Genomic DNA, 27014 nt, shown 5'->3' on the forward strand with positions numbered 1-27014 from the left:
TTTCAGTGAGAAACATAGCATCAGAAAAAGGGAGGAAAAAGAGACCCTTAAAGGGAAACCTCAGCTTTAAAAGATGTTTTATTGCAAAAGGCTGAAGATAATATAGAAAGGGAGACCGGTGGTGGTGGCACACACCTTTAATCCCAACACTAGGGAAGCCAAGGGAAGTAGATCTCTGAGTTCAAGGCCAGCTTGGTCTACAGAGTGAGTTCTAAGACAGCCAGGGCTACACAGAGAAATTCTGTCTCAAAAAAAAAAAATCAAGAAAGAAAGACAGAAATAAAAAAGAAAATGAAAGAAGAGAAAAGAAAAGGAAGAGAGGAGAGGAGAGGAGAGGAGAGGAGAGGAGAGGAGAGGAGAGGAGAGGAGAGGAGAGGAGAGGAGAGAAGAGAAGAGAAGAGAAGAGAAGAGAAGAGAAGAGAAGAGAAGAGAAGAGAAGAGAAGAGAAGAGAAGAGAAAGAATTATAGTCATAGACACAACAGAGGTAGTTTGAAGATTATATTATATAGTCTTATTAGAAAGCCCAATTAGTTTTGACAAGGGTGATGCTAGCAGTGCCTCAGCTTAGCTGGCTAACTGCTCATTCTGGTCTACTGGGTCTCATCATTAATGTTCTTTTTCCTGGGGACTTCTCGAGTTCCACCAGACCGTGTCAAGCCCCTATTCTCTAAATTCTCAGTTATCTCTAGTTGTCATTTTTAGCACTAACACAGTGGAACTGGTGCTGATTTCTCTGTATGGGGGGCACCCCACTGTGTTAATGCGGAGACCAGGGTCATGGGCACCCCACTGTGTTAATGCAGAGACCAGGGTCACCCTTAGAATCTAAGTCTCCAGAATCATTTCTTCTGAGATGGCCATCCCTCCAAACCAAAGGATCAACCTTAAGTGACGTTCTTGTCCATTCTGAGTCCTGAGCCATCTTGCTGGCCCTGCCTAGTTGTCTTGGAACTTCATGTATACCATGTAGCCTGCCTGCCTGTTCTCACAGAGAGTCACAGGGATGGGGTTACATCAGTGCTGTGACCAGGTGGCATCCAAGCCTAGTAAAACCTGACGAGGACATTGAAAAACACTGTCTTTGCATGTGTGTGATGTGTATATGTATGTTCACATGCATGTGGGTGCACATACATATGTGTGCATGTTCACGTGCACATGAGTACATGTACATGTATATGAATGTTTCTATGGAGGCCAGGAATTGACATTAGTGCCTTCTTTGGTCTCTTCCCACCTAATGTATATCAAGGCACAGTCCTTCACTTGAGCCCCAAAGTTCAGATTTGTCCAATCTAGCTATCCAGCTTGCTCTGGGGAGACCTCCTGTCCCAGCCTCTGATCGACTGGCATTACAGACAGTAATGCCCACCTTCCAGTTATGGCTGGGGACCTGAATCGCACCCTCATCTTTTCTTGTGTGGGAAACTCTTTAACCATGGATCCATCCCCCTAGCCCTACAAGGAGGGCTTTTATATTTGTGCTCCTCTACTTGGTGAGAACCATGCACACCTGTGCTAGAATGTGCACACCTGTGCTAGAATGTGCACACCTGTGCTAGAATGTGCTAGAATGTGCACACCTGTGCTAGAATATGCTAGAATGTGCTAGAATGTGCTAGAATGTACACACCTGTGCTAGAATGTGCTAGAATGTGCACACCTCTCCACTAAGCAAGAGCCCCATGCTACTTCTGCCCAGTGAAAATAACAGCAGCAGACCATCGAGTGGACCAAGTGTATGGCCATGTAGAAGATGGAGGTGGTGCCCACTGGTCCTACAGTTGGGATGCCAGGCAGGGGCTTCTTGGCCTTACAACTCCCTCTGTATCTCATTGATGGATAAAAAAATTATGGTTAGGGTTCAGAATAGCAAAAACTATAGGAAAGGTTTAGTTTATCACACAGCTATGCCCGTGGCAAAAGCCTGCTAAGCCATGGTCAGCTATAGGTGCTGGGACATACTCTTTGAAGAAACCTTGGTATTAAATCCATTGGAAGTTAGTGAAATGACAAGAACAAAAAGAATTCTACATTCTTCTCCAAATAAGACTTGTCCACTCAAGGGGCATATGGACCCAGGAGTTGGTCATAGAACTCTGTCTCTCTGTCTCTCTCTCCCATCTCTCTGTCTCTCTGTGTGTCTCTCCGTGTCTGTGTGTGTATGTGTGTGCATGCACGGGTGCTTTCCTCCTCCTTATAAACTCTGAATTTCATGAGAATATAAAGGCCACAGTGCCACCACTCATAGCAACCTGACCGAGTGTAAGCTGGCATCAAAGCAGTCATTTGGAAAATCCCAGCAATTGTGTCTTTTCTTTTGGATAACAGACTTCACTTTCCAAGCAGTAATCCATACACATCTTTCTATCAACTTCAATATAATTAAAAATTAGGAGCTGGGCGGTGGTGGCGCACGCCTTTAATCCCAGTACTTGGGAGGCAGAAGCAGGCGGATTTCTGAGTTCGAGGCCAGCCTGGTCTACAAAGTGAGTTCCAGGACAGCCAGGGCTATACAGAGAAACCCTGTTTCAAAAAACAAAAAAACAAAAAACAAAAAAACAAAAATTAGGAAGAAAACTGGATACAGTGGCAGTGAGCCTCCTGGAATAGGTACCTGCTTGTAAAATGTAACTGTCTGTGCTGTTAAAAGGACCCTTAACTTGCTATAGTTCCAATGCTAACTACATCACTGTTTGCATAAACTACATGAGAAATTAACCTATGGTATAGTAAGGGAAGGAGAGATAGTCAGATCAAACTAAGACCATAACAGAGTCGGCATGGAGAGAAACAGAAGGCCTCAGAGATGCTTCAGTAAAAACAAAGCAAGCAAGCTGGGCTGCATTGGTGAACAGAGTGAGGCTGAAAGGGAAAAGCGTGAGACTCCTGCACAAGAATGACTCAACCTCCATAACTTTCCCCTTTGTACTCAATAACTCTAGGGGATTTCAACATGTGTAAACCGGTTAGCATTCAGGCCCATTGTACCAAATCTTGTTTGATGAGATGCTAATTTGGAAAGAGTGGTTGGTCTTAAGCGGGCAGTACAAGTGTGTTCAGGGAATTGGGTACTGCACAGTCAACAGAGCATGCAGTGTGTGGTGGGGCTGTACAGCTAAGCGTGGCAGAGGACATCCTTGCTGGGAGCCTGGAGAATGAGATGAACTGTGAGAAATGTCACCACACCAGCTATGCTCCAAATAGGGCTGGAAACCTTCGATGAGGGTAAGGGCAAATGCCAGGCTGCCACAGGGGTGTGTGTGTGTGTGTGTGTACTTCAGTCAGAAGGCCCAGAGCTGAGTTCAGAATCACATGTGAGAATGACTAGTTCTAGCCACCTCTGGAATGCTGGAGAAGACACAGATGTGGTGATGCCCCCCTTTATGTAGCTAGCGCTGCTCTTCACGATTTTGGTCTGCATGACAAGGACGCTCTTAGGTGAAGCCTCAGCTCTCCCCCATGGCCCCTGCCTGCCCCTTCCCTCCCATCCTAAGCATCACTTGACTCTGCCCCGAACATTCCCTCACATAAACCATCTGCACACTCTCCTAACTGTGCTCAGGCCCCCAGACCCAGAGTGTCCAGCAGGACAGGCTCCTTGTTCTCCTGAATCCCCTGCGAAGGTTCCCCGCTCCACTAGACTCTCTTTCCAGTCCGCTGGGCAGAGGCAGACAAGGCCCGTAAGGACAGCATACCTGTCAAAGGAGGGCCGCTCCCCCGCATCGAAAGCATCTCTCAGCTGCTTCACAAGGTTGTCCTGCCCGGGCAGGCGGAAGATGCCCTCTTCACTCACACCATGTTCCAGGATGAACTCAGCGCACTTCTCCACCAAGATGGGCACCAGGTGAGGGCCAAACTTCTGCTCATAGGCCACAGTCTCATCCAGACGCTGGCCAAACACCGCTGAGAAGAAGAAATACGGAGTCCCTGAGTTAATCTGACCTTCAGTGAATCAGTGAGTAGTCCGGGTTGTGCACATTTGTTCTGTTTTTTAAAAAATCATCATCATTATTACTATCATCATCATCACTATTATTATTTTACATGCATGGGTGTTTTTCTGCATGTATGTCTGGGTATCACGTGTATGAATGTCCTTTGAGGCCAGATGGGACCCAAGTTACAGGTAGTTGTGAACTGCCTTGTGGGTGCTGGGAATCAAATCCAAGAGTTCCTCTGGGAGAGTATTCAGTATTCTTAACCACTAAGGCATTTCTCCAGACTCTTTTCTCTTTGAAAAGGTTATTTATTTTTTCATTTAACTTTTGAGAATTTCATGCATTAATACTGTATTTACATCATTTTTCCACCCCCACTCCTCCACCTCCAACTCTCTCGATGTGCCTTGTGACCCCCTCCCCTCGCCTCAGATCCATGGCCATTTCCTCTTTAATTATTGTTTCAGACACACAACGCACACGTGCACAGGCCTGCGCATGCGCACACACACAAACACATCCAACTAAATCCATTCGTGCTGCTCTGTGTATGTGTTTAGGGCTGCTCATTTGGGATTGCAGAACCTATTAGGGGGCTTGTTCCTGGGAACACTGATTCTCCCTCTTTCTCATTGGCCGTTGATTGATTGCCAGTAGCTCTTCATCTAGGGGCAGATTCTTGTGACAGCTCCTCCATCAACACTGGCGTGTCAGCTGGTATTGTCATCTTTTTGGTCATGTTTACTTGACCATATTTTTTGAGATTTCCTGGGTACACAATCCCTGTTGTATACAGCAGACACTCTCTCATGGCAGAGCTCCTGGTCCTCTGGCCCTTACAATCTTTTGGCCCCTCTTTCATGACATCCCTAGCGCTTCAGAGTTGTGTTTTAGATGGATTAGTTGGGGTTGAGCAACACATAGTTGGTTGTTCTCTGGATTTTGGAGCAAAAGTGGACTTCTGTGATGATCTCCACCTGCTGCTAAAAAGAAGCGTCTGTGGCAAGGGGTGAGAGCTACACTCATCTGTGAGTGGAAAGGTAAGTATTTAGGATGCAGTTAGAAATCGTATCGTTTTAGGAAACTGGCTATAGTAGGCTTCCCTCTAGGGTCTAATACGTCATTGGCCATCAGTAGTTAGCTAGCTTTATAGTATCGGGTATGAATTTCTTCCTATTGAGTAGGTCTTCCATTCAAGTAGACAGCTGTTGGCTGCCCCCAGAATATAAGGGCCATTATTGCACCCTTGGGGATGTCTTTGCTCCTGCTCACTGCTGTGGCTTCACAGTTGGGCAGAATTATTGATTACTTCCCTCCTTTGGCAAGTTGCACAACACCTTTTGGTACTAAGAAAGCCAGTCCACAGGGAAGAGCTTCCAAGCCAGTTCCAGCTCAACTCTTCTGTCTTATATCTGTGTGTGTGGTGTCTGCAGCAGTAGGGAGTTAACTCCTGGGAGGAAACCAAGAACAGCACAGTAGCCTATATTAGGGGAGTCTTTTCCCCTGTCCTGACCAATAGCTCAAAGGGAGGTTTCTATGCCTTTATTAGAGAGTCTATGGCTCTTGGAGGGAGCATCATTGATGGAGAAGAAACTCAAGGTAATAGGCTTGCTTAGGAGGCATTCAGTCACACAAGTACAATTTAGATATAGGAGCACTGCTTCCAAAATACCCCTCAAAAAAGCTAGTATGCTAACCAGGCCTGTTAGAGATAAGTGACATTTAGGGTGCTAGGATATAAATATTTATTCACCGGGACTGACAGCCATTAGGCTCTGTGGTGGTTTGAGAGAAAATGCCCTTCGTATGTTTGTAGATTTGAATGCCTTGTTAGCAGGGAGTGGCACGATTTGAAAGGATTAGGGGTGTCGTCTTGTTGGAATTGTGTCACTCGGGGTGGGCTTTGAGGTTTCAAAAACCCAAGTCAGGCCCAGTGCCTTGCTCTTCCTAATGCCTGCTGATCCCAGTGTGGACCTCTCAGATACTCCTCAGACACCATGTCTGCCTGCACAGTACCGTGCTCCCCACACCTTGATGACAATGGACTAAATTTATGAAGCTGTAAAGCAACCTCAGTTAAATGATTTCTTTGATAAGAGTTGCAGTGGGCTTGTGGTCTCTTCACAGTAATAGACCAGTGACTAAGATGTACCTCTAAGGGGATGCTCAAGGTGGGCAGTGCAGGGTGTACACGTTACTAAAGCCTGGCTCACTCTGCCAGGTGAGCAAGATGACCCTGGGTAACAACTGTTTGAGAAAGAACAACAGTGGTGTGCTTAAAATAATTCTGGCAATAGGTAATATCTTTGCTGTGTAAATCTCCTATCTGCTAAGCAGCCAGACTTGCAGTCTCCTGTCTCTGTTTGAATTATTTGAAGTGTAACCTGGGGTTGGGACCTGAAAGAGATTTAAGGATGGCAGCAAGTGCAAAACACATAAGCCTAAGAAGCATGTAAGCTAGTAAAATCTTCTCTTGGGGGTCGACTCTGAGTTGGCCACTACCTCCAGTCAGGCACACACTATTAAAGAGCTCTCTTGCATCTCTGGGAGTGTTGATTGATTTCTCACTGAGCAAGCATATTATTTCCATTATGCTACGACAGACAGGCCACTGCATCCCTGGGGGCTGGCTGCCTGGGCGTGGCTTCTGAACAGGTCCTGCCTCAGCTACTAGTCTGGCAAGTTTACCAGTGCCTGGGAGGCTCAGGGTAGTTGACAGTGAAGTGATTGTGACAGTGTTGTCACATCAGGGTAGCTGTCAAGATGAAATGAATGTGCAAAGGAAAAGCAGGGTACTGACAAGCTTTCTGGCACACAGTGCTCAGTTGAGGCTGGGTGGTATCTCAGATGTGTGAAAACGTGGGTCAAAAATGGAGACGGGAAGAAAACAGCCCAAGAGACAGATCAGGAAGCACAAGTGATCTTTCTTAATGCCATTGTTCTAAACTCTTTAAAGGGGGCACAGGAAAAACAACAACAACAACAAGAACTGAATTCTGCTGGCATCATGGAACATCAAAGAACAAGAGCCCGTTGCTAGGTTATCCCATACTACAGAATTACACCTTTATGGCACCTCTTAGAACTCAGATTGTTTGCTCTACTATCAAAAGCACAGCTATAGCAAACACACTCCCTGGAATGTCTACACCCACAGGCATGATATCTGACTACTGTTGAATTAATCAATTAGTGTTTGGATAGATGAGTGAAGATATTTCATGCTGTCAAACTATTTTCTTAGGGCAATTTTCTGCATGTTAAACTTGGGGGTCAAGTGGTTTGACCCAACCATATGCAAATTGCTTTGCAAAAATATTTTTCCAAATTACACAGCCTCCAGCGAAGCAAGAGTCGGCAAGCTCCACCCTAGCCCTGTCAGCACTGGGCTCTGTAATTTCCCCTCCCCTCTGCCTGACAAGACTAGATCTGAATGAAGGCAGCCCACGTGTATTTCCTGCAGGCTCCGGGGCTCCTCTGTACCCTTCAGGTTCAGAGGGCAATGGCTTTAGCTTTGCCAAACCTTTGTCCTAGAGGCTGGTTCTTTGTGAAGTCTCTTGGTTCTCTGCCTGACTCTGGCTGTCCTATATCCACACACTAGTTAATATGGATTCCATCTATAAAGAACTGTATTGATTCCTGATTCCTGGTGTTCTGGCCTCTGCTCCAGTAGCTGGCATTTTCAAAACCCTCTGCTGCTTACCTTTCCAGCCCACTGGTCTGTCTGAATACCAGTACCCTGATTTTGAGAACTTACACCTCTTTCTCAGTTGCTACAGCACTGTTCTTCTATTGGCCCCCGTGCCTGATGGCTCCTCCCTCGTGGTATCTGGTTCTGGGAGTTGGCAGTATCATCTCTAATCCCGAATCTGCCCCAATGTTGCCTGTTTGGCTTTAGTGCATCTCAGTGCTGGCCTGACATCAACCTGCCATTTTGTATGACCCACTAAAGTGTATTCAAAAGCACCTCACCCTGATGGTTCTAAAACTTAGTGTTCTCCAGTTCCTACATCCTCAAAAACTCTTCTCCCTCCCATGTCTGCCCCCTTCTCTGCCTCTGGGATTCTATTTGTCTTTCCTGGGCTTTTTCCAATACCATCATCTCTGCCAGGTCTTCTTGCTCTCAAATAGAGAGACCACATTCCCATTCCACGTGCCCTTCTTCCTCTCTGCCCATTCTGCCAGACTCATATTGTGCTGTCTGTGTCTGTCTGTGTCTGGGCATGTGACCATAAGTTCTTGTGGCTGGAACACATGGAGAGAGTCTCTCTTCTTTCCCCCAGCAGGCCTGGGACAGGAGGATGGCCAACAGGCTTTGCTGGATTGCTTGGTCGGTTAATATCTATAACCAAGTGTTTTCCAATAGCTCATGGTTCTTTCAGCATTTCTTTGGTTGAAACACTAGCAGTCATCTCTCTCATGGAAAGTAATCCAGTTTCCCTCCCTAACAGTCATCAAGTGTTCTGAAAGGGTTGACAACAGCCATGTGGAATGACAAGGGGCACCAAGACCTTGTCATTGCCTCCAGTTAGCCAACTTCCCATTATGAAAAAGAAAGAACCACACGATAAACAGCAAGAGCATCCATCAGCCTTCCCTCCACTCTCTTGCTCTGAGTCCACCAGGCCTTCTCACCACTCACTTCCTGTGTGTCGATCGGGCCTTCCCACAACTCTCTTCCTGTGCATCCACCAAGCCTTCCCTCTACTCTCTTCCTGTGTGTCCATAGGCCTTCCCCAGTCTGTGTCCCCCCAGCACTCTAGGCCACTCTCACGTTGCTCTTACCAGGATATTCATTTCTCAGTATTACTTTTTCTTCTAACATCCCTACCCTGTCAGCTCCCACAACTCAAATGTATGACTCTGTCAGGCTACCGAGAATTATGAGGGTGTCACACCATACAGAGAGAGTGCCATATCCTAGAATTGTGCCATACCCAATCTTCATGAGACCTTGGCTCTGAAACTCTGCTGTTCCTAAGGTCCACCCGCTTTGTGCTCACTTTCCTGCCCCTCCTCCCTGCCTTGGCAAGTGTGGTGGTTGGAATTTGCTTGGTCCATGGAAGGGCCTGACTAGGAGGTGTGGCCTTATTGGAGTAGGCCTGGCTTTGTTGGAGGAAGTGTGTCACTGTGGGTGTGGATGTTGAGACCCTCATCCTAGCTGTCTGAAAGTCAGTCTTCTCTTATTTGCCTTCAGGACAAGGTATCGCACTCTCAGTTCCTCCTGCCCCAGGTCTGCCTGGATGCTGCCATGCTCCCACCTTGATGATAATGGAATGAACCTCTGAGCATATAAGCCAATCCCAAATAAATGTTGTCTTTATTTGAGTTGCTTTGGTCATGGTGTCTGTTCCCAGCTGTAAAACCCTAAGACAGTAAGTCAAGTGACTCCTTCAGGGGGGAAGAAATACCTACTCCTGTTGCCCAGACCCTTCCTCTCCGCCTTCCTTCTCTACAGGACGGTTCCTCTGTGTTCTGCCTCTGCTGCTTTCCAACTTCGTCAGCTCCATCCTTCCCACCTTCTCCAAGACTTACTCTTTGTGTGAAGAAGAGTCAAGAGCATCTATCTCATTGCCAATTTATAAAGAATAATCCTTTACCTCAGTCCCACACACCAGCCATCCCTGCCTCTTTTTTCATTCACTGCTGTACTCACAAAATAACCATCTCCCTCGGGAGGGCATTCCCTCCCCCCCCCTCCCCCCAGGCCACAGAGTTTACTCAGGTGGCAGCCTCCCAACCCTTCAGGATTTAGTTTCCACAGCTCCACTCTTTGCCTCAAAACTTCTCAGTGATTTGTGACGCCCTCCCAGTGACAAAATCCTGCCTTGGGTGATCCCACACCTGCTGGTCTTCTCCACACACTGACAGTGTTGCCTGTTTTTAAATACCTCTTCGTGTGCCTATAAAATTCTCATTCTCATCCTGATGGCTCCCCTGCACCTCCTTTTCCTGTCTCCACACATGCGGGTACTACCTAAAAACTAGTAACCACTACAACTGGCCCTGCTCTCCCTCCCTCCTCCCTTCCCCTAAGCCCACGTGTAGACTAGTGATTCTTCATCCCTGTCCCCTCCTGTTTTCTCTTTAGTCCCTGCTCCCCCCATAGCAGTCCTTACAACCCTCAGCATTTAGACAGTCAACGAAGAACCAAGTGCCATGAGACCACAAAGCCTCTGACATCAGGTACCCAACCCAACTGGACCAATTTGCAAGACTGAGAGCGTCTCATTGGAGTTATCCCTAAACACGCTCTCCCTCCAAATAGACCACCCCACCCTGAAACACTTTAATCCACTCTATCCTCACGGCCACTGTCTGCTTCTTGCACAGTGCTCCAGCTCTGACTGCCATCCAGTGTTCTCATACAACCACCAGCAGCCACCACCTCACCCCATGAGCGCCTCCAGTGCCCAGACCTAAGTCTTTGAACAGAAGAGCCTTGTCCTGAATAGCCCCAGGACAGTGACATCCCATTCTCACGATGACAGAACTGCCAACTATTCTCTTTCTGCTTTCCACAACCAGCCCCAAAGATCCCCCCCCCCCGAGTGGCTACAAAACCCCAGAGCACTGAACAGTTTAGGAAAGTGCAAACGGCTAGCTCAGCCTCCCCTGTTATCTCTGAACGTCTCTGAATCCCTCCCGCAGCCAGACCCCAGCACAGCTCCCCTGCTAGTTTCCCAGTTTTCCAGGGCATACCCTCAGTCTCAGATGCATACCCTATCCTGACATGAGAGCAAAGAGCATTTGAGAAAAGTCTTCCTATCATGGAAGAATGATAAAACCAGAAAGAAATACCTTTCTTTCGGAGCTTGGGGGCTCTCTTCCTGACGTCCCAGCAAAAGAGCAGCGCCAAGGTGGGAAAGCCACAACCCAGTTCCCAGTGCGGCATCCTGGGGACGTGAGGCATGGCTGCTGAGCCCTCTGCCTCTGAGGAGCCAGTCTGGCCTCTCCTGCACTGCAAGAGCTAACTGTCCTCGCTGGCTTCCAGATCAGCACAGGCTTGCAAAGGCTGCTCAGGTTCTGAGTCCTGGGAGGAATCCCAGGGATGTGTCAGCACCTGCCCGGCCCTTTCCCAACACTCCTCCCTACTCACCTTTACACACAAGAGGCTCCCTTGGCTTTCAGAGAGTAAACATAAAGCTGTCAGAGCACAATAAAAATAAGTGCCTCCTTTTACTTAGCAGCTAATTGTCAGCCGCCATTCAGGGGACAGCTATGAGGTGGGCTAAAAGAAAGAGAGAAAGGAAGAAAATCCCACACGCCAGCGTTTACCAGCATTGCACCGTATATCAAACTGTCTGGCAGGAACACAGAACGGCACTTAGCCTTTATGAAGCCAGCCCACACTCTCCTGGAAAGGCTTTCAGAGGCAGGCAAGGCTCAGTCAGGGTCTTCTGAGACAATGATCTCAGAGGTAGGCTGGTGGGCGAAGGGAGCCAGCTCCCGCCCCTCCTGTCAGGAAGATGGAGCAGACCTCCTGCAACTGACCCCAGCACCCTAGAACCCTCGCAGAGATTCAGGCAAGGACAGTCTTGCCAGGGAGGGCCTGGGGCATTCGGTCTCACACTGCCAACCAAGCATTCATCCGTCTGTCATTCCCCAGGCAGGAATCAGGACTCCTCTTTGACACCACCTTCTCCTGCCATGTGGAATTCACACCCACTTCCTGGCAGTGTCACCTCTAGAAGGCTGTGTAGGCCTGTTTGATTCTCCCAACTCTGTGGCCTTCTTCCTGTATAAGCTCCCACCTGCCCACTCTTGCCTGAATGACGGCTCCAGTTTCATTTCTGGTCTACTGCTGCCTTCTTTGTAACTGACTGCCTCCAGCCCAGCCTGTGATGCACACAGCCACTACAGTGATCTTTTCCACCTTCTTGCTTGAAACTTTCTCCTGAATGGCTACCCGTTGCTCCTAGTAACCACCACTAGTTGCCTCTTCTACTACCCTCGCCCTACCCTCACACTCACCTTTTGGTCTCAAGACTTTTTTGCAGCCGCTGTCCTCTCCCACACAGACACCACTCTGCTTCCCATTCTCTGTCAGGTTCACCTCCCCTGACCATTTGGGGCTTGGTGAATCATTTCTCATCCAGGGAAGCCTTCCTCAACCTTCTTCACAAAGATTTACTTTGTTTCGTGTATTTTTCTTCAGTAATATATTTTCATTTCTATTTTATGAGGGGCTGTCTCACAGGTGTGAGCAATCACACCCGGCTTCACAGTGCTTTTCAAAGTTATAATTTTATATTGTAACTTTGGGCTTTAAAAGTTAATTTTTGTGTCTCTTAATAAAGTGTAGGTTTCTTGAGAGAATGATTCCTCCTTGGGGAAGACCACTGGATCTTTCTCCCTAGTGTTGGCATGTGATCAATAAAGAATTTTAGAGTAAATGAATAATTATGTGTCTTGCTTATATTTAGGAGCTGGGGAAAGGGGAGATGAAATATTTAGTAGAAATAAATAAGAATGATCAGGCTTAGCTCGGAAGACTAGCTAGGTCACACAGAAGAGTGCTTGGCAAGGACCCCACATCCCACACGTTGTTGCCCTGAGCTATGGATTGTGAAATCCTGTTCTGAAGTATGAAAAAAAAATACCAAAAGGCCAGAGGAAGAAAAATTCCTTCAGGCTCATAATAAGTACATATTTACGTGGCATAAGCCTTGGGTTGGCAAATTTACAAAGACGCTTAAACAAAGGAGCTGAACCCTGTCTCTAAACTGGAACAGCAGAGAGAAGGATGAAACTTTACACACAACACAACTCCTGTGCCCTGAAGCCATGGAGCAAGCATCCCGAGGGAAGGGATAGCAGTCAACAGAGACCCCATCTGCAGCCAGGACTGCCTGTTCCTAGGCCACAGAAACCAGAGTTCCACTGTGAGGCGCTGAGGGTCTGATCTCCATGCTGAGAGGGGAGGAGTCAGGGGGATGCAGGTATACACACTCACTCATGCACGCACACACACACACACACGCACGCATACACACATAGGCGCACTCACACACACACACACACACACACACACACACGAGCACACTGGAAGTGTGGCCTGGGATAAGCTGTCAGAAGTTAATGACTCTGTTCTCTTTTCTTGCTTAACTTTGTAAGACTTTGAAATTACATTCTCAGCATCCAGGGTGCTGCTGCTCCGGCCTGTCCATCCAGCTGGTCCTCTGTAAACCGGACCTGCTGAAAAGCCACCAAGCAGCTGCTCCCTGAGGAGACATGAGGACCATGCAGAGCCTGTCAGAAAGGAGGAACACCTAAGAAGCCAGGAGACCTGGAGGCCAGAAAACGGTGTCAGTTCTGCCCAGAGTGGCTTCTCCTGTTTAACACTGGCACTCAGGCGGGCTACAAGTGTATCAGGACATCCTACTGTGGAACTACAGGTGTGTCAGGACGTCCTACTGTGGAAGGCCAAACTTTTCATGTCCAGCTATCATTCTGGCTAGTTCCCATGCGTTCATTGGATTTTTCTAAGAAAAGAACTTCAGCAAGGCTTGCTCTTGATAAGTGCAGTGGGGAATAATTCTAGAAGGAACAACTCACTTTACTGAGCCCTTTCTTGACTAGACATTAGCCAATGGCAAGAAAAGCCTGGGAGAGTGACCCAGGGCGACTCTGCTGTGGAGGGCCTCTTCCTTAACCAGATCATTTAACACAAGTCACTTACCATTTCAATACACACACACACACACATCTTGACATATAGATTGAAGATTTTATCCCAGTGAGGGAAGACTATGAACTAAAAAAAAATATTTAATAAATTAGAAAGGATTTGTATGCTGAAGAGAAAATAAATAACAGAAGACTAGGAAGGGCCAAAAAAAGGTGAAGAAATCTACTAATGTTAAACAGAATGACCAGGAGGGGAATTATTGAGGTGATTGTTAAGCAAAAACCTAAAGAAAAACAAACAAGCAAAAACCAAAACACACACACACGTGATCAAGCCATGCAATGCAGAGGACTCTAAACAGAACATAATGTGCAAGAGCCCCAAGGCAGGAGCATGCCTATGGTGTATTCGGAGACTGATGATGGTACAGATGATGCTGCTGGAGTGGTACAGGAATAAAAGAAGGGTCTAGAAAACAAGGACAAAGAGCTAACTAAGAGAACATTGTGCATTGTGAACCAGTATAAAGCTTTTTTTTTCCTCCAAAGATTTATTTTTTTACTTTGAGAAGGGAAGGGAAGGAAAGGGTTGTACAGAGGAGCCTTGATATGACAGCTGTCAGCAGGCTCTGAGGAAGTGACATCAACATGGGGGGGGGTGAGCAGGGATAAGTCTTTCTTGACCAGGCAGAGGGGTAAAGGTAATGAAAGATGGGTCAAGACAGACATGGGAAATGTAGAGCTTCCCTCAGGTTGGAAGGAGGGCAACGTGTCTTGATGATGTTACTGTTTTCAGGAGAACATCTGAACTGACCAGGTTGCAGTTCACTGATGGTGCTGTGAGGCCCATGGCAGTCCCTGTCCTTGGTGTATCTACCCAGCAACCCTTTCTGCTCCTTAACATCACTAAGCGTGATTTCTATTCTGCATTAAGACAATCCTTGGAATGGCTCAACAAGGTCCTATGATGGAGAAGAGAGGGATGGCACAGCAGTTAAGAGGGTAATTGTTCTTGCAGAGTGTGAGAGTATGGCTCCAGTATCCATGGGTGCCCACTGCCCATAGCTACTATAGCTGCTGGAGATCTGATACCCTTTTCTGACCTCCACAAGTGCCACATGTATACACACACACACACACAAAATTAATAAAAATTAATCTTTAAAAGGATTTTATAGTAACATAGAATAATTAAGTTATAAGGCATATAAAGTTTTATGTATTCTACATTTATCTTTCAGGAAAAAATATGTACATGCAACCATGGCTGGAACAAAGAAGCACTAAAATAATTCAAATGGCTAATTTTTTTCAATTTTACATAAAATTATTTTGGTGTTCTTATAATTTCTGAAAGAAACTGTTGGGAAATCGCATCAATATTTAACCATGAATGCTTCCATAAATGAGCTCTAAAATAAGAGACAATATCAATAATTAATTACATATTTATAGTTTTCCTGGAGTCAACACAAGCAGTTCATTTTTTAAAAATGTTTGGAAAGTGGTATTTTTGTGAACTTATCCATTTGAGCTATTTTATGTGTTTATAAAATAAAGAGAACGTGCTAAATTCACTTGTGTTGATTTCACATATATTCTGCATCAGGATTTTGTTGGTTGTAATCAAGCCATTGCCAACTGTGAAAATATTGCTAGACTGCTCACTCAAACACCTTGCATGTCCTGGAAAGGCCTAAATGCAGAATTTACCCCACATCTGCAAGACCAGCTGAGGCCCCTATCCCCACCCCGCAGGGCAGCTGTCCTCTGTCCTGACCAGACTTGGTTGCAAACCTTGTCATTAGCCCTCTTGGGTATGGGATGGATAGACTTGTGGTGCAGTAAGAGTTACCGCCACCAGGGACCCAGAGCAGCTAGCCCAAGCTGTTCATCTCAAAGAGAGTGCTTTGGCCAAAGTGGAGAAAGCCCCACCTTGGGATGTCACAGTCCTCTAATGTTCTATTTGATTTGAAGTTGGCCTTTTGAGGTGACCTGGGAGGAAAGCTGTTTATGTAGAAACCCCTTTTCCTCACACTCAGCAGAGGATCTGGCCAATGACTCCAGGGGAACTCCGATCTCTCCCCTCTGAACACTGAATAGAGAGATGGTATCTGGAGCCTGCTTCCTTCTCTTCCCCAGAGGCCTGCTCAGAAAGAGTTGTGAGAGTTCTTACCTCCAGAGGGCGTGCCAGCAACTCTCCTGAGGAACTTAACCCACTCCTCCATCTCTACCTGGGAGCTGGCCATGAGGACGTAGGAGTCTTGTCCAATGCGGTTCTGGTCACTTGAGGCTGGAGGAAAGAGTTGCAGTGTGTAGAGTGGGAGGAGCCAGAGTCAGGGGGAGGGGCAAAAGCTGAATCTGACTGGTTTCTTAGTTCAGTGAAGCACCTGCAGTAATCCTGTTGTCTAACCTTGCTCAGTGGCCCTGGATCTTGCTCTACTGTTATGTCTTTGGCCAATGACATATTTCTATTGACAAGTCACTGAATGTGAGGTTTTCTGTCGCCCCGGCTTTGGCAGAGAACAGCTTCTACAGAGGTCAGAAGCCATTTGCTATTGACAGGAAAAGCAACTGCAGCACTGAGTGAGGCATTTGGGGAGACTTCTGGTCTCCATATCCACAGTGGATGCTTCCCAAGACAGCCTGAGCTGTGGAGACCTGGAAAGGAACAAACAACCCAGGCAAGAAGGACATAGGGCCCTACAGTGCCTGTCTCATAGAGCTGGTGTCTCTGGTCATGGAATGTTCGGACCACACAGAGCCTTGCAGAAGGTGAGTGTCCAATACTTAGTTACAGGGCTCATGGAGAGCCACAGGACCTTAAAATGAAGTTTACCATTTCCCTTTAAACTTGAGTAGAGCTTAATGTATCAGCTGAGCAAAAATGATGGAAAAGACAAAGAGGAAAGAGGTGGCGGGAAGGAACAAAAATCAGGAAAAGGGACAAAGGAAGAGATGAGGGAGAGAAGGAACCTGACATCTCCCTACACTTCCTACAGACGGAAATCTGCAGATACAGATTTCTTTTTTTAGTTGGTGAAGGTGTTGGTGGTAAAGGAGTTAGAAGGGGCAAGCCCACAGAAATCCTCTCAGTTATAGGAGGCTATTGAAGCCTGCTCTTCCTACAACCCCAGCTCATCACAAGAAAGCCCACTCCAGCTGTCCTAGGGGCCCAGCCATGGAATTTCCTGCTGAAACCAGCTTTCCAATCCCTTTGCTTCTGGTCACCTCCACCTAGCTTGGTATCAGCATGCCAAGTGTCTCTCACCGTTTGAGATGAACTGATTCTAACCCAGCTTGCCATTGTCTCTTATCCAGAAAAGCCTTTCCTGTGGGTATCTCCAGGGGGTAGAATTGGAAAGAAAAGATGCTCAGGAGAGAACCAAAAGCTACCTGAGTAACCACAGGGTACCTTTGAAATGGGGTGAGAAGTTGTGCTGTTACCCACTTAAGAGTTACTAAGACTGAACCCCAGAACTGCCAGGACTCTACCCAATGAGGCCTAGCCAAACACCAAGCAAGGCTCTCTTCCTCCCTGCGGAAGTCCTCCTGGGCCAAATCTCTGGTGCTCCTCTTTGCTACAAACATGCACTGTCAAAAGACATCTTCTTGGTTTACCAGTTCCTGAAGGTCCTTAGGAAATGCTTCCTTAAGTCACTGCCTCTGGTGTCTCACTGCAGGAACTTCTTCACTGGTACCCTGCTCTGTCCTTGGCCCTATAATTTACATTTTATTCTCAACTCACATGAATTTTAAACATGAGCCGTATCATGCCACTCTACCTAGACCTTCCCAGTGGCTTTCTGTCCTTCTAGCAGAGAAGCTCAATTTCTTATAATTGCTAAGAGGTGCCTCTCAAACCACCTTCCCACTTCTGCAATCAAGGCACCTGACCACACGGGTCCACTTGGAATTCTCTGACACATGGGGACTTGGGGACATTGCCCTGGCCATCCCTGACCTTGGAAAGGCTTCCTCCAGGTGAACACTTAACTTTCTCTGTTGGTGTCTTCATAATTTTACCCCAATTCCATGGTTCTCAGTGACACATCCTCTGTCCACTCCACTATCAATGACAAAGCAATTACCTTTATCTTGCCTCAGTCAGAACATGGTCTCTCTTTGATTTTAATTTTCCGCTCCATCAGGAAAATTATGCAGTTCCCCCGTGCTCTTTGGTACGTGGCTGGACATTAGGTGGTGTGTGGTTGTTTCTGTTCTTTGCTGACCACAAGCCCTACAACTTCACTGCCTCTTAGCAGATGCTTGACAAATGCTGTTGAAAGAATGGCTGCATATCCTGAGGTGCCATGCGTGAAGGCTGAATTAGATGTGTTACACAATAGAAGGAGCGGGCCCCCACACCTGTTCTCAAGCTAAAAGTCGGGGGAATGCGGAGGTGTGGGGGGACATAGGGCCTCAACAGTTGCCTGCTGTAAGTCAAAACCAAAGGACACTACAAGTACATGCTATGTGTGCCCCTGAAACTGGGGGCCTCTGAGAGAGGGCCTTGATTAGAAACTCTGTTTCTTACAGCAGCATGACCTTCTGCAAGAGGAGGACAAAGAGATGAACTGAAAATTTTATGTATCTCAGTCCAGGCTGGAAGGAGCTTTGGAAATGGCAGCGCTACAGGAACAGAGGCTCCGAGTTTGGGATTGCTGTGTGATCATTTGTACATATGAGGGGTTCAGGCAGAGGAAGCTACTGGGACAGGAATAGACAGAGACAGAAGGAAAGACAGAGAATATGAAAGATAAATGGCAAGAGAGAGAGATGGGGAGGGAGAGAGAGAGGCAGAGGGAAAGAGGGGAGAGAGGCAGAGAGAGAGAGGCAGAGAGAGAGAGAGAGAGAAAGAGAGAGAGAGAGAAAGAGAGAGAGAGAGAGAGAGAGAGAGGAGTGAGCACCTAGGAGCTCCTGCGGGAGGCTGTATATTTGGACAATGGGATGATGAGGGACAGGCTCTTCCCTTCCCTCCCTCAGAGCAATCCTTCTAGGTAGTTTATAGGGAAAGCTCACAATGCATCTTCAACTGGAGCCTTCCATGGGACTTTGTGGGTAGAACATGCGGCCGTGGGGACACACACTATTGTGGGTAGTTGTGTTCCAGGAGCTTCATCAGGAGAGGGAGATCCTACAGCCTGAGCAGCTCAGGACAGAGAAGGGTGGGGTTTTTCTAGATAGGGGAAGAGGCAGGAATGGCAGGAGGAAGAGGCTGGACCTTCAGATTAGAGTGCACGAGAACCCATGAAACCTGTCTGGATTTCATCTTCCCTTTTCGTTGGAGTAAAGAGACAGCCAGGATTTTTCTCTGCATCACAATTTCCACCAGATGTCCCCAATATCAACGTCTGCGTGGCACTTACTATGTGCTAGGCATCAAACCCAACATTTTATTCAGTCATCTCCACGTAACGCTCTCTGCCATCCTTGTCCTCATGGCAGGTAAGTCAGAAGAGTCAGAGAGAAGTTAGAGGGGCTGCTATACAGCGAGAGGCACAGCCAGGATTTGGGTGTGGGCAGGGTGGCTCTGGGCAGGGCACACACTGCCTTCTCCACCCATGTGAGCAAGGAAAGGTCTAAAAGAAAGGACCTCATGACCTTTCCTGCTGCGATCAAGGCTGTGGTACCACACATTCCTGGCAGTACCAGCATTTCTGGCAGAACTAGGACTGTCTCCGATCAAGAGATGGGGGCGGGCGGAGGAAGGAAAAATAGCTCCAAGGTGGAAGGTGCAAGGTATGTGCCAAATTCCCTTTGCTCCTAATATGTTCTTCATTTGCAACAGGCACCTTCCAGCATACAGCCCATATGCACACAGCAGACATGCTGCACCTGGCATGCTTAAAGTTCTCAAAAGCTGAAACTTGTGGGGACATATAGGACCACTGACAGTTGATCATCGCTCAGAGCACATCTCTGCTGTAGTACTCCGCAATGTGTGTGAGCATGGATGACGACTGCTCACAGGGAGGTCCCAGAGCCTCATGCTACATCCAGATTCCTGGAACACTCCTGGGATTGCACCAAGTCGGCCCCTATTGGTCCCGGGCCGCCCTTGAGCCCTTGATGCTAGCTTCTTAACTATATGAAAGGCCACTGTGAGTTCATAACATGGTTGAACGGACCGTCACCTTGATGGAAATGCAGGCTACCTACCTGGAATAACTTCAAAGACAAATTTCCCAGCTTCTTCGGGGTTTGTGGCAATTTCTTTGACTGTACTGCCTGGCAGATACATGCAGCCCTGAAAGACCAAAGGTTATACTTTTATGTAGTGAGCAGCTCTTGTACTAGGAAGCAGTTAAGTTGGAGCTGGACAGAGGGCTCAGCAATTGAGAGTGCTTACTTCTCTTATAGGACCAGGTTTTGGTTCCCAGCCAGCACAGGGACCCATCACATCAGCCCCAGGAGAGCTGAGGGACCCATCATCATGTCAGCTCCAGGGAAGCTGATGTCTCAGGGGTCCTTGGACACCTGTACTCATACGCACACAGCTACCCCACATCATTTTAAAAGTAAGGAGATACAAAGATAATGTTATCCCAAACTTGTCATTTACTTGTCATTTACCACATCTTTTTATGCCTGTGGTGTGATTTACCTCTGTGGTAAAAAGTTTATATAACACTGAGCTCCTGGCATCAGTGATAGTATGTCACAGTATTTTGATTTTTTAATTCAGTTTTGATTTATGTGTATGAGTGTTTTACCTGCATATATAGCTGTGTACCACACTGCCTCCTGTGGAACCATTAGAGGGGTTGGAGATACAGACAGTGAGCCACCACGTGGGCTCTGGGAATCAAACTTGGGTCCTATGGAGGAGCAGCTAGAGCTCGGCTGAGCCATCTTCCCAGCCCTCATGCAGCACTTTGAATCAATCGTGACATGAACATTTAGGCCACAGAAATTGGCAAATTCTACACAGAAACAAACTTGCCATCAAAGAGCCTGCTGTTAGGCATTTACTAGCCCACCACAGACAGGCCTGTTCGGTTAAATTCCTGCACATCGAGATGTGGGACAAAGGTCCTCTGTAAAGGGGCATCATGTCCTCCAGGTGTTCTCCCGCTTTGACAAGAGGATGGTGGCTCACTCATGAGCACTGTGTAACACTAATTATCACTGAGATCAAAGTTTTAATACATGTTTATTGGCCATTGCATTTCTTTGGTAAATTTGGCCATTTTCCTACCGTTTGGTTTGAATTTTTCTTACAATTTTAGAATACTTTAAATATTAAGAACATTTGTTTACCAAATATACACACACAGTTTTCCATTTATTATTGGGAGTTTTATTTTCTTACATTGACTTTTAATTATGAAATAAGCCAATCTCTCCCTTGTGCCATCCTGGTAGCTTTACGGTAGCAGCTCCCCTAAGCCCACTCAGGCAGCTGCCATTTCGTCTGCTCTTCCTGCAGAAGTGTGTTTCCCAGTCAAGTCTTTACCCACATTCAGGAATGTGGAAGTGGAACATTCCTTGTTTTCAGGAACCTAGCCTGCAACTATAACTTCCAGCTCATTTCTAGATATTTTCGGGACTCCCCAAGTGGTAACAAATGATGGTGTAGTTAATAGAACATTAAATAGATTATTTCTATTTTAATGAGATAATGGAGATTGTGGAGATTGAAAGACAGCCACTAGCTCTGGTTTGTGATAATAATATTTTCCAACAGTAAGAAATTATTTTTTAAATTTCAGAAACTTTATACAATATATTAATTGCCGTGATCATTGGTTACATTGTAGAATAATAGTCAACACTAAAGAACAATATTTGTGACCTATTGCCACTTTTACTAAATCAGAACCTTATTTCACACTTACAGGATGACTTTCTAAGTATCTGAGGACAGGGACTGCTGGATTGAGGCAGCTATTGCTTGATAAGATTATGAATAATTTTTGTTTGTCTTAAATTTCCTACAGTACACAGTATAGCCTTTATAATCAAATATACCTAGCAACACACAGCAAAATAAATCCTTTATAAGGACTTTATAAGAAACTTTTAGTTTTAGATCTGAAATGAGCATGTTTGTTTTAGCCCCCTGGAAGGGACCCTGTGGTTCCCTCACTTGCCTTCTTGCTTGGTTACAATGTTCCCAGATCTCACACAAACAAACCATCCTTGAGGACTGAAGAACACTGCCTACTCATTCCCGGGCAACTTGGTCCTGAGAAGCCGGGAATTTCTTACAAGGGAAGGGGCCAGAACTCCCACGCACGTGACTATTCTACCCCTTGTTACTAGTTCATTTTTACAGAACAGGTTTTTGTGTGTGTTTTACGTTATTAGATCATGTGACAAACACAGGCCAGGCAGTATTGTCTTGTTTTAAACAAGGAAGGAGGGTCCGCAAAAGGTAACAGGAATTGTAGCACCACGACAGAACTCAGCGTTCTGTGGGAAACACCTTTCCCTTTCCGCACTGCACAGAGACAGCCACTACCCAGCGGCCCTTTCCGTGGGCTTGGGTGACTGAAGTGCCACTGCCTCTCAAGTTGCTCATTAAGAACAGGAAGTCCAGCCACCACAAACAGATGTCCACAAAAGCCTGGCTCGGTGGAGTCTCAGAGACTGCTTCATTTTGGTTCCACCCATCTGCTTGTCCGTTCATCTGCTTAGCCACCTCAATATCCATGTACGTGTTAGCATCACCTCTAAGTGTTGGAGTCTGTTTTCTCTAGTAAACTCCAGTAAAGCCCTTCCACCCCGCTTCCACCATCACAGATGTGAACTCTAAGTGGGTATGCAGCCGTCTTGGGTGTTAGAGATCTCAGTTTCTACTCGGGATCCCACAGTCATGGTTTATGGTGGCCTGTCCCACCCTCACTCCCCATCATGAGTATTAGCATAGAGGAGAGGGCAAAGAGCCCCGGGCCTGAGACTGGAGATGAAAACCATCTTGCAGATTTATCCTCGTCCTTATCCGCTACTCTCAGAGTATATCCTGAATTTGGCCGCTGACCTTCAGCTCCCTCTGGCATTCCTAACACTGTAAGCACTTACCCATACCACCTGTGCCCTGTGCTCTCCGCTCCAACATCAGTTTGTTTTAGGACACACAGAACCATCTGTTTACAGAAAGATAATGGCTGTCTCTTCTCTATTCAGAACCCTGCAGTGGCTCCCGTGACACTCGGTGTAACTGCCCGAGTGTTTGCAGTGATAGTTACAACCTGACCCCTGACCTCACTTCTCTGACCTCTCACCCTCTGTTCCTGCCCACCAGACCCCCAAGAGCTGCTCCCACAGGTCACATGTGCCCCTCTAGCCTGTTTGTCTATTCCCTCTGCTCAGGAGGTTCTTGTCCCAGAGATCCACCAAGCAACCCCTCCTTAGCATTGCCACAACCTGCATAGTCAGCCTGCACAACCCACTTAAGATGGCAACGTGTCTCCCAAACGTCTCTCTCACCAGATTCTCTCCCTTTCTCACCCTACTCATCTTTTCTAACAACTACACACTCCCCTACTCTACTTACTGATTTACTTCAAGGGTCTAGAGTCGTAACTAGAATGAGAACATTATGCGTTTGGAATTAAATATAACACTTGTTCAGTACATATTTATTGACCACCCCCCCAAAGTACCTAAATCAGGTCTCTTAAGCTACCATGATGGGTTACCATCTCAGTGCCACCCTTATAGTATGAGACTGGACTTGAGATGCCCCAGAAACCACACTGTGCTAGTGAGAACATTTCTGCCATCCTCACACCCAGGGAACATAGAGAAAATCGCAACGAGGCCACAGCACTGCCCCAGGTGGACATTTCTGATCCCAGGGCCTGTAGGAGTGAAAGCAGCAGTGGGTCCCTGCCTGAAGCAGGCCCCGGTGCTCTGGGCCTGAGGCAGGGACACACACCCAGCAGGTACCTGTGGCTTTGAGTCCTCTTCGTCCTTGTAGTAGTAGAGTTGCTGAGCTCTCAACACAAAGTACCGCTGCTGCCAGTTTTTCACGATGGACCTCTGCTTCTTCAGCCAGCCCACCTTAATTGGCCTTTCCAGGGGGTTGGGAGTGGTGGGTGGGTGAAAGGCCGCCATCTGCTCCCCGGTCATCACACTCCTCGACCGAGCTAAGGAGAGGAACAGATAGGCGGGCTGACCGAGGGAAATGAAGCACAAAGTCAAGAGAGAGGGGGTAAGGGTGGGGGAGGCTGAGAGGAAACCCTGTTGTCCCCCACACCTCACAGGGTCCTGCTCCTGAAAGGAGCCCAACTGACGACCAGCTCCTGCCGTCCAGCTGCCTCCGGCCCTGCCTGCTGCACAGCGGAGATTGGCTGGAGCCTCTGAAGAGGAAGTGGCCACAGCATCTGACGGAAGGTGCTTCCTTTTCCTGCGTGGGAGTATCTGACAGGGGACAAAATAGTGCCCCGCTCTGTGCTTAGAGTAAGGTCCACACAGCTGCAGAGACCGCCAGAAAGTGCCTGGCTTTCCTCTATAGCCATTCTGGGAAGCCAGCCTGTAGCTTGGATCTCTCTGCCCAACAGGGTCTCTCCAACAGATCATACTCACATGTCAGCCCACAAGAGCTTGGTACCTCACAAAGTTTCTGGCCAAGCGTCATCTCATGCCCTCCAGTCGCCTGTCCACTGTGTTTGCCTTACTCTGCTGGGCTAAGGGCTTTGATGATACAGTTGTCTTACCTTTCTAGTTAGATTGCCAACACTAACAGAAGCAGAAGCTGGACTTGAGGCCAGATCCTTCCACCCACTGCCTGCTATAATTGTCTTTTAGCTTCCTACAGAGTTCTATCATTTGCTTGGGTCTTGACCTGCATCCCCATAGTGACCCCCACCCACAACAGCTGGCTCCCTCCTTCCTGTATCTCCAGAGTGACCCATTCGCCACCCTGGTTTCTAGCTGGCCCTTTCTTCTAACACCTGCCTTCTCTCTTCTCTAGCCGGCTCAACAGTGGCCTTCCAATCAGTTACTGCTCTGCAAAGCCTTGACCTTGCACTGGCGCTCTGTCCTCACTAATACCAAGTGCCTATGCTCTGCTCTGCTGTCAAAGGAAAGCCTCTACTTCATGTGCCTCTAGTTAGCTTCGGCTGATCCCTGAGCTGTGAATAACGTGGCTAAGTTATCAAGTTCTTCCTCATCCTTTGTCTCAACTGACTCGAGAGGCCTGTCCTTTCTCTCCTTGTTTCTGACTGACACTTCTCCAGGTCTCAGATTCCACACACAGAAACCACTGACCACACTCAGGCGTGTGCTCACACTTATTTCTGTCAACAGGTGACTACATCCAGCTATAAGGATGGAGCCCATCTTTGAGCATGTCCTCCATCTCTCTCTCTCACTGCAAACTCAGATTTCCTATCTTCACTCATCCTCACCCTTAGCACATTTAACCGGAGACTTCTCCCTGGTGCTTTGGACTCTTGTTTTCCTGGCTCCTAGGCCCTGAGCTCTCAGGCTTTATTCGTGTTCACGGCATCCTTCCGAGCACCAGAACTTTACACGGGATGGTAGTCTTATCTCCACTGACTCCAGCTGTATCAAAAGCTGTCTTCTGCATAATGCAGAGGACAACAGGACTGTGTGCACTGGGCCTATAAGACAGTTATGGCTTCATTCCTTAACTCCCACTAGGGAACGGGAAGAGTTGCAGCACATGCTTGGGTGAGCCTTGCATTGGACAGCCATCGGCACGGGAAATCGGATAGACAGTGGCCGTGATAGACAGTGGCCATGGAAGATAAGTTGTCAGCTTGATGGCCATTTGGTTTGTAAAGAGAACATTTTGTATCATTGTGTCTTGACACCCTCACCAAAAAAGAAAGAAAGGACCTAAATCTGTATTGTCCATCTTTCTTCTCAGCTGTCTACTATTTACAGGGTCTTTCCCTGGGGCTGACCACTTACCCCAAGGACCCACCAGGATGGTGAGATGATGGACAGGCATTGGCTGTGGAGCAACAAGGAGGAGTAGACCTGAATGGAGGACTAACGACTATGTAACATTGTATCTTTCTATGTGTGGGAGTATCTCCTACTACTGTGGAGAAGGTACACATGGACAAAAGTGAGTGTGTCCTTCACACAAAACACTTGGAAGAAGATGAAGAGTGAGGTTATCAGCGACGTCCCCTTCTGCTCTAATGGCCTTGGTATAAGCCCATCCCGGGACAACTCTTTTTTTTTTTTTTTAAGATTTATTTATTTATTATATGTAAGTACACTGCCACTGTCTTCAGACACACCAGAAGAGGGCATGTGATCTCATTACAGATGGTTGTGAGCCACCATGTGGTTACTAGGATTTGAACTCAGGACCTCCAGAAGAGCAGTCGGTGCTCTTAACCACTGAGCCATCTCTCCAGCCCCCAGAGCAACTCTTATGGCTGCTCATCTGAAGCATTGTCAGACATGGGAAGAGGACCCCTTTCTTTCGGCAGAGTGACGAAGAGCATCCATAGAACCAAATAGAACCAACATGGAAAGGGGAAAAAATTAGGTAAAGGCTACATGTGTCTATGAGGATTTAGGTCTCTTGAGCCACTCCCAGAATCCCACAGATATTATTAGAATCATTGCTAGAGGCAAGAGAAGTGGAAGATGTCAGAAGCATCCAGAAACAAAATGGGGATTCACAGAGACCAGAAAGACACTGTAGATTAGAGGTAATTTGCTAAACATGGAACCCAGTGGCTAGGGTGTTCTTCTATACTTAGTTCTGAGGAAATTTCATGATTCTTTATGGTGAAAACAAACAATAACCAAGCCCCCAGTGATCATCCCTAAAAACACCTGTTCCCTGAAGAATGACCTGGGGAAGGTGGGAGGTGTTCTTAAATACGACCCAAAGAGGATGTGACAGCCATGTGACAGGAAGGCAGCACAGCACCAAGACAGAGCCTAAAGTGACATCACTCACCATATATTTATCATATAGCCAATGTTTCTTTAGTGCCTGCTGTCATTCCCCCATCTTCGGTATGGCCATGTGTCCAGGGCCACCCACTGTAAGTTAGAGCATGTGGTGAGATCTGTACACACTATATACAGCTGGAAGTCGACCCCAGTCATGGGGAACAGGGCAGCTGGGGCGCAGTGAGCCAGCTACTCAGCCGAGGAGATTCCTGTCCCATCTTATCCCTCAGTCCTGGCCTACCAGGCAGACCTCTCATGGATGGTCCAAGTGTGGAAGAAGCAGCCTGGTGGGTCTCGGCTTTGGCTCGCATTCCTTGTTACTTCTCTGAACAGTCCCTCTTCGTAAGTGATCTGCAACTGCCAATGGTTAATTCCTCTTAATCACAAGGGTTATAGTGACAAGCTTGGCTGTGAACTGGTCTTCACACTCCTGGTTAGGAATCCTCTCAGGGAGGAGAGATGAACTCAGCATGGGCTACAGAGCAGGCTATAGGGGGGCCAAGGGAAGGGGACAATTCTACAAACGCTGAAACTGCAGCTACTCA

At 47.2% G+C, this 27014-nt stretch overlaps 1 protein-coding gene across 6 annotated transcripts in view; it reads right to left on the reverse strand.

Annotated features, from left to right (window-relative positions):
• Arhgap25 (Rho GTPase activating protein 25) overlaps window positions 1–27014 on the reverse strand; it is a 74718-nt gene that overhangs the window by 13900 nt on the left and 33804 nt on the right. For 2 of the 6 annotated variants that reach the window (NR_104483.1, NM_175476.4), the window contains exons 1-5: window positions 23780–23884; window positions 23470–23669; window positions 19735–19822; window positions 15749–15865; window positions 3700–3907 (exon numbers count right to left, since the gene is read on the reverse strand). Coding sequence is in view for 5 of the 6 variants with exons in the window: in NM_175476.4 (NP_780685.2) it covers window positions 3700–3907; window positions 15749–15865; window positions 19735–19822; window positions 23470–23652 (596 nt within the window). In the remaining variant the exon portion in view is untranslated. Of the gene's footprint in view, window positions 1–3699; window positions 3908–10743; window positions 12033–15748; window positions 15866–19734; window positions 19823–23469; window positions 23670–23779; window positions 23885–27014 lie in introns of those variants that run through there. The other 4 variants (NM_001037727.2, XM_017321531.1, NM_001286610.1 and 1 more) reach the window with 4 other exon arrangements.

Source organism: Mus musculus, chromosome 6, assembly GCF_000001635.26.
Source record: "Mus musculus strain C57BL/6J chromosome 6, GRCm38.p6 C57BL/6J".
NCBI lineage: Eukaryota > Metazoa > Chordata > Mammalia > Rodentia > Muridae > Mus > Mus musculus.